Here is a 7,674-nt window from a genome sequence, read left to right as displayed (position 1 = left end):
GTCTGCGTTGTTCTACAATTACACTGCCAAAACGATAGTCGGCAGTAGCGTTATCCACTGTGTTGACTTTTGTTGGCCAAGAGAACTAACTTACAATTAGCCCTCCACTAACTTGAATAGGGTTAAAATCGTGCAACTCTTGTAGACTTTTCAAACTTTAGCAATCGAATGTATCACATTCTGATAATGTAACGAGTCATTTTACATGGGTTGTGACGCTCAAAAATACGCAGAAGTATAAATCACGCTTTGGCCTCCTCAAGGCGTCAAAATGGAACATTCGCTAATGAAATACCAATATGTGTATACAATGTGAAGCAGCTATGGGTGTAACACAATAAAATCAGGAATAAGCTGTGTCCATAGTGTGGGTCTGAATACTTTAAAACAAAGTATAAAAGAAATAAACATTTTCATCTGAATTGGTGCACTGTATGCTTATTCAATAATTAATTAGAATCAGTTAAGAATGAAACAGTCCTGTCTATAAACCTCCTGCACTGTAATAAAGAACATCTTGCAATGTGTTCATTCAGGCTAAAGAAAAGTTGTAAATGGTTTTATTATTTATGAAAATCAACATAATTTATTTATTTGGTCCAGAGGGCCCTTCAGCAAAAAAAGGAGCAAACGGTCCGGGTCAAGCAACTTTAACCACTGTGTAGCCTACGTGAGTGGCCTACAGTCTGCACAGTCCATGATATTAATTTCAAAGAGACTTCACTTGAAGACATGTGGATGTCTGGTGTCTGTGTGGACATCAACGCTCAAACCCAAGATTGGAAACTGTGGTGTCTGGGGGGTCACACAGTTCAAAGGCATGTTTGAGTGGGCTTGTGTCACATAGACCCACACTCATGGCATTACGTCTGTGTTCAGAATCAGAAATACTTTATTGATCCCCGAGGGAAAATTCTGTGTCACAGTTGCACACATTGCACCTCAAGGCAAAGAAATATAAATAAAATAGAAAGTTGGTATATTGAGAAGTATGTAAATATAAATACAAAGAAAATATAAGGATTCTGGATAGTACATTATTTACATAATAAAGAATTGTTATGGTAGAGAATATTGCACATTAAGTGTTTAAACAGATATTATTGCACAAAACAGATAATAATGTCCAGTTTAATAACTAAGTGTCCTTGTGTCAGACAGTGGGAGGAGTTATAGAATTTGATGGCCACAGGCAGGAATGACTTCCTGTGGCGTTCTGTGGTGCATTTTGGCAAATAATGTTCGATCGTATATGTATTATTTTAATTTAAATACATGCAAATATACTTTTTGTTGCCTTTTAGTTTATGGTTTACCATTTAGGCTACAGTGTATGCTTCCATGGAAGCTGCCATTGTTTTGTGACGTCATTCAGCTGTTACTCGTGAAGTCGGGGTACATACAGTATGAATAGGAAATCCGACTTCAAGTGGCGTTCCAGGATAATAATATTGCTACATTTTCTTTGAAATCGCGTAATATGACCCCCCCCCACCGTTACTCAGCCTGTCGCAAAGTAGCGAGAGAATAACATGATACACCTGACCGCGACACAGACTTCTGCTTTCTCTGTCCTACTCGCTCTGAGACACTTTGCAATGTTTGACTGTCTCTCTGCTCCAGGACTGCACTTTATCAGATGTGCTGTTACCATAACTATTAACATATGAATGGATTTGTGTTGATATGCCCGATCACAAGTGTTTTCAGTTTCGGTTTTTACCTCTGATGAAGAGCAGTCTCATCCAGTACAGTCCCAGAGGAGCTCTGTGTCTGTCAGACTGTCTAAAGGGGGAAACTTACTACCATATCAACAGAGCAATAATGTAGGGTAATGCACAGCAGAGGGCAGCTGGATTTAGTTAAAATATTTTGACTTAATTCTCATCAGATAATGATTTTATTTGTCTTAATATTAGAAGTTTTGTCTCAAAATATTATTCTGCAAATGTCAGAGAACACAGGTATGTGGTAGAGATTCTGAATGTGCAGAAAGTTTTGAGAATGAGCAGAAAACCGGCTGAAACACAGAAGCTATAAAAATCCAGGAGTTTCTAAGTGAATTACAATTAATAAAGCTAATTTATCATTGAGGTGAAAAGGAGCCACATGCACATTTAAAAAGACTTCAGGCATGCCTGCATGTATGTAGACTCAGGAGGGATTAAATTAAATGAGAAAAGTTGATCTACAGGAGGAACATATCTGACAGCGATACAGAATGCCTGAGAGCCTTACTGCATTATATTAAACTATATATATATATATATATATATATATATAGTTTCTTTTAATATATAAATAAAGACATTTCCTCAATAAATTGAAAAACAGATAAACAGAAAAAATCACCAGAATGCAGGAAATTAAGTGTTTAAAGCCCAAATTGGTTTGGGCTTCAAACAGGTGAAAACATGAAAGATTTCTGGGCCGGGCTAAGCTCCCAATTTTTCAAGAGCCTGGAAATACCCCTGGACACCACTGACAGAGAGTCCAGCTCCACCCCCCACAACATCACTGGCCTTGCGGATCAGTTTGTTGAGTCTGTTAGCGTCCGCTACCCTCAACCTGCTGTCCCAGCTTGCAACAGCAAACGGTAGATGGTTCTGCTCACACCATGTGACAAAGTCACCCACCACAGCTCTGTACTCAGCCTCATGACCCTTGTTGGTACATCCATCCACAGCAGAGTCATCAGAAAACTTCTGAAGATGGCAGGACTCTGTGTGGTAGTTGAAGTCTGTGGTGTAGATAGTAAAGAGGAAGGGAGAGAGGACAGTCCCCTTTGGGGCTCCAGTGTTGCTGACCACACTGTCTGGCACACAGTGTTGCAGGCTACTGTGGTCTGCCAGTTGACAATCTAGTAAACCTGCTTCGTTGTCTGCTTCTCACCCAGCAGGGCTGGTCAGATGGTGTTAAAAACACTGGTCAAAAAACATGACCCTCACAGTGTTCGCCGGCTTGTCCAGGTGGGCGTAGATGCAGTAGAGAAGGAAGATGATGGCATCCTCAACTTCCAGTCGGGGCAGGTAGACGAACTGGAATGGGTCCAGGAGAGGTGTCACCATGGGCCACAGCTGTTCCAGAACCAGTTTCTCCAGGGTCTTAATAATGTGGGAGGTCAGTGCCACGGGTCTGTAGTCCTTGGAGTCACTGTGACGTGGCGTCTTTGGTACAGGCATGAGACAAGACGTCTTCCACAGCACAGGGACCCTTTGGAGACTCAGGCTCAGGTTGAAGACATGGTGAAAGGACAAAATACAGAAATTAAAAGTCAAAGCTGACAAAGACACCACTATGCAAAGGATAGTTAACTATCTAGAATGTGTTACTATATTCCTATATGCATGAAACATAAAAGATGACAAGCATTTCACTGCGGTTTAATGCGTATTACAAACAATGAGAGAAAGAGGCCCAAAATGGTTTAACAGTGAATATATCAAGATTTCTTTCCTGCATCAAAGAGATCTAGCAATCCTAGACGTTTGGCTTTAACATGCTTTTATTGTGTTGTGGAGATATTTGTATGTCTATGTCTAAGTAGCTCTTTCTGTGTAAACGGAAATCCTTATATAAAATACTGTATTTTATTTGTTCCCTGTGGGATATTAAATGGTATTTAAGTTAAATTTTAAAAAATTCAATTGTTCTTTTACCAATGTTCAGATGAGCTCAACACAAACCCAACACTTTTACTAAAAGGCTGTTCTGTCCTGCAAAGTGTTCTGTAGTCGATGTACTTCACAATCTGTCTATCTATCTTAGAGAGGCAACAACCACTGCAAGATTTAGAAATCCCAAAGCTGAGAAACAAAACCACATTCTTTCTTAAAAAATTATTTTTAACGTGGGTGCTGTAACCCGCTGAAAAGAGGAAAATGAAACAGCTGTCAACTCTTTGCAAGATTTTGATCTAAGCACTGAAATCGAGACAAAATCCCACAACGTTGTAAGAAATAGCACAAACACATTGCACACACATACTGCACATTACTTCTCTTTGCCACTTGTTAATAACTTGGATACATTTGTTTTTCAGACATGGTGGAGTTTAACTAGTATTTATCCACGAGACCCACAAGTGTATAACTTCTGGTTCACACGATTTTTGGGTGACGCATGTGGGAAGTTGAACCTTCAGAGTGTTGTGTGCCTCAGTATCTCTAAGGCATTATAGCTTTAACTGGTTTTTGCATCAATTATGAAACCCTGTTGTGAAAATCGAAAACCACACTTTTTGCAATGCCACCAACAGCTTCACAGAAAAGACCCAACAGCATGTTAGCAAACACACTGGAGCAATAAAGACCACAAAATAAGCAAGAAGTTCTCTTCTACAAAAATTATAAGACCAAGAATAGAAGGTGTGGATTTAACCAGAGACCATGGCAATCAGCTTCATACTACTGCTGCTCTTTGTCCTGAATGGTAAGCTATCTATACAAAGTAAAGACATTAACATTTACATTTACCGCAAACCTGAAAGAACTGGATAAACATAAGCAAATAATGAATGATGATTTTGTGTTCCAGCAGCTGATGGTACTCATATTGTTGGTGGCAGAGATGCTGCCCCACACTCGCGCCCCTACATGGCCTCGTTGCAAGTGCGAGGTGACCTGAACTGTGGGGGAGTCCTGTTGAGAGAGGACTTTGTGCTCACAGCAGCACATTGTGAGATATCAATGTAAGAATTAAAAAATAGATCAAGTTTTGCAGCAAAAATCTAACTACTTCAACATCTGTAACAGATACCTCAGGGTTTGAAGTAATGTTAAAGCTGATTTTAACATGCTGACCATTTCTTACATTAGCCTATACAATAATCCCTTGCTACATTTTTTTCTATTACATTGCAGCCACTTGATTTCATGTCAGTCAGTATGAAAATCAACTTGTAGGGACTTCTTAGTTTGTAAGACGTAAGTAATCCCTCACAGTAAACATTAAATATGTTTTATTTAGCTATCAAACTGAATTTTAGTTGCAAGCACAGTGCTCTCTTTGACAAAAAAATGAAGACAGTTAAATGTTCATTGTGGTGTTACTGCATGTTTAAAATCTCTGTAAGGGGATTGTTTCACTGTACTGAAATGAATGGAAAGCGCTGATTTGAAGACAGGATATTGATCTAAAAACGTATAGTCCAGTCATCATTCAATTGTGATTTCTAGACCATACACAGTTGTACTTGGAGCTGATTCCCTGTCCGGTAATGAGCCTACAAAGCAGGTGTTCAGTGTTGCCAGATCCATTCCACATCCCAACTACGATGGACATGCAAATGATATCATGCTCCTAAAGGTGAAGACAGTTTAAAACTGTTTACTACACAGTATCAGATTTTAATTAGAGGAATCCCACATGATGTCAAAATGTCAACATTTTTCATACTTTTCTAACATCAATCTCTGTCTCAGCTCGACCGCAGTGCCCAGCTGACTGATGCAGTGCAGCTGATCCCTCTAGCAAAGGGCAGGCTGCGAATATCCAGCCAGTGCATCACAGCTGGCTGGGGGGATATAGGGGATAACAACACCATAGCAAACAGGCTTCAGGAAGTCAACGTAACCACCCTGCCACAGAGGACATGCCGTATGAAATGGAGAACTGTTCCCATCACCAGGTCAATGGTTTGTGGCACTGGGGGCCGTAACCTTCAAGGCTTCTGCTCGGTGAGAAAATACACTGGCTGGACATTGATCAGACACCCAAACTGACCTTTGAAGGAGTTGTCTTTGTGAAATCGTAGAGACATCATCTTTTCAATTTTCAAATGATGCATCACAGGTATTTTATACATGAGATAACCATACTGTTAAAACTGTTAAGATTGAAGGAATTCACACAGGATATTTTAAACACAGTTCACCTTCTGGTAAGTCTCTGTTAAGAGTCTCGTATCGTTCCTTTTTCAGGGGGATTCAGGTGGTCCATTGGTGTGTGATGGTGCTGTAGCAGGCGTCGTGTCCTTCTCTGGTCCGAAATGCGGAGAGACCAAGACCCCCGATGTCTACACGCGCGTATCGTGCTTCAGGGAATGGATTACAGGAGTGTTAAACAACAATTAGGCAAATTAGATTGAATGGTAATTTGTCAATATTGGGATGTACTTTTCAGATCAAGGCTCTATACAAACATATCGTGTCATGTTGTTTAATATTTGCTTAACAATGCAGCGCTGTGGATGATGAGATGAGGTATAATAATTTAGGTTTGTGTCACCTGTCACATTATGGTTTTGTTATACAGCATGCATTCAAAAAGGCTCAGGCAAAACTCTTTTTAATCCAAACTTTCAAAAGTATACTGAGCTGAATAAAGTGGAAATGAAAAGCAAAGTAAATTCCAGTGCACTGATTTTTGGTATTGAAAAATATGCATCAAAAAGTGAAACTACCATAAAACCATGGATTAGGTAGTGATTACAGCTTTAGAAATAAAAATGTTTCCTTTATGGGTCAACATTTTGTTCATGTTTGCATATTTTGTTGGTAGGTAGCTTCATTCCTGGAGCATAAACGGGGCCTGGCAGTAATTGTTTCATTTAATAAACAATAAAGATGGCTGGACAGCTGAGCAGACGGGACATTCAGATGAACTACAAGTCAAGACTAAGTGGATGCAGTCTGTTTAGTTGGCTGGGTGATATCTTGTGCATTTATAGTGTAACTTGCAGACTGCACCAGTTTTGTGCAACTTGTAATATGTATCTCAAGATAATGATAATATAGGTTTAGGTGACATTGGTGTGATATTTCGCTATTGAAGTTGTGTAGAGAGGGGGGCACAACACTGTTTTCAGTGAGCTGACAAAGTATAAATTAATAAATACGTTTTTATATACAGTCTATGGTATAAATGTCTTGCTGTAAAACATCAGCAAAGCAAAGCTAGGAGGGTGAATGTGACTAACTTAGCTGTCCCACATACTTGTAGATGTATGACCCCATGGTAGGTACTGCTATGCATACAAGTAGATATTTCAAGCTCATTTTACAATTGGTTCACCACCTATGCTGCCTTGGAGTGCTCCTACTTGCAACTGTGCATGCAGGTTTGACTCATGAATATGTGCATCCTAATGGTTTATGCTGAAATTCACAGAGATGAACAGGCGTGGGTTTAATTTTATTTCAGATATCACATGTAATTTCTTCTGCAGCAGTGACGTAACGTTAGCTCTAAAATAATTATCAAGGCAATTTTAGAGTTACAATTGAGGAGAAATGGAAACTTCACCAGTGAAGAAGTACTGAGTTTGAATTTATTACAGGACCAATTAGACAATATCTTAAAATAAAAACAAGAGGCGCCTTCATTAGATCAAGACGTAAATGGATCGCACAAAGTGAGAAGAACACAAAATACTTTTTTGGATTAGAAAGAAGAAATGCTGAATTTACTACAATAAATAAGTTGATAATTAATGGAGTAGAAACCAAAGAGCCTCAAAGGATTTCTCAACATGTAGCTCTGTTTTATCAGAAACTGTACTCTTCAATCCCACCAACATTTGACATTAACTCTTTCTTACATAAAATCTCATTGAATGCAACTGAACAGATGACTTTAAAAACTCTTGCGATGAGGAGATATCTTTACCTGAAATTGTTGAATGTATTAAAAGTTTAAAAGACAACAAATCTCCCGGTAATGATGGTCTAACAG

General features: G+C 39.1%; 1 protein-coding gene across 2 annotated transcripts; it reads left to right on the top strand.

Moving 5' to 3' along the window:
- Positions 1–4,275: 4,275 nt before the first annotated feature.
- Positions 4,276–6,468, top strand: LOC119900902 (mast cell protease 1A-like). Of its 2 annotated transcripts, none has more exons than XM_038716220.1 (5): positions 4,276–4,431; positions 4,537–4,690; positions 5,178–5,307; positions 5,424–5,678; positions 5,922–6,468. In XM_038716220.1, the coding sequence occupies exons 1-5, from the start codon at positions 4,389–4,391 to the stop codon at positions 6,072–6,074; spliced, it is 735 nt and encodes a 244-aa protein (XP_038572148.1). In that variant the 5' UTR covers positions 4,276–4,388; the 3' UTR covers positions 6,075–6,468. The 2 variants fall into 2 exon arrangements, with proteins under 2 accessions (XP_038572148.1, XP_038572149.1); XM_038716221.1 differs by having other exon boundaries at positions 4,279–4,431; positions 4,540–4,690.
- The last annotated feature ends 1,206 nt before the right edge of the window (positions 6,469–7,674 follow it).

Source organism: Micropterus salmoides, unplaced genomic scaffold (assembly GCF_014851395.1).
Source record: "Micropterus salmoides isolate LMB-PRFRI ecotype aquatic unplaced genomic scaffold, ASM1485139v1 Ms_hic_scaffold_13, whole genome shotgun sequence".
Lineage (NCBI taxonomy): Eukaryota > Metazoa > Chordata > Actinopteri > Centrarchiformes > Centrarchidae > Micropterus > Micropterus salmoides.
The sequence above is the reverse complement of the archived record's forward strand: the minus strand, read 5'-3'. Positions and strand labels throughout refer to the sequence as shown.

Bases quoted from the DNA above. Each gene is read 5' to 3' on its own strand.
- LOC119900902 (XM_038716220.1), top strand. From the start codon at position 4,389: ATGGCAATCAGCTTCATACTACTGCTGCTCTTTGTCCTGAATG. The intron at 4,432-4,536 runs GTAAGCTATCTA...TTTGTGTTCCAG, and splicing joins GCTGCTCTTTGTCCTGAATG to CAGCTGATGGTACTCATATT. The intron at 5,308-5,423 runs GTGAAGACAGTT...TCTCTGTCTCAG, and splicing joins ATGATATCATGCTCCTAAAG to CTCGACCGCAGTGCCCAGCT.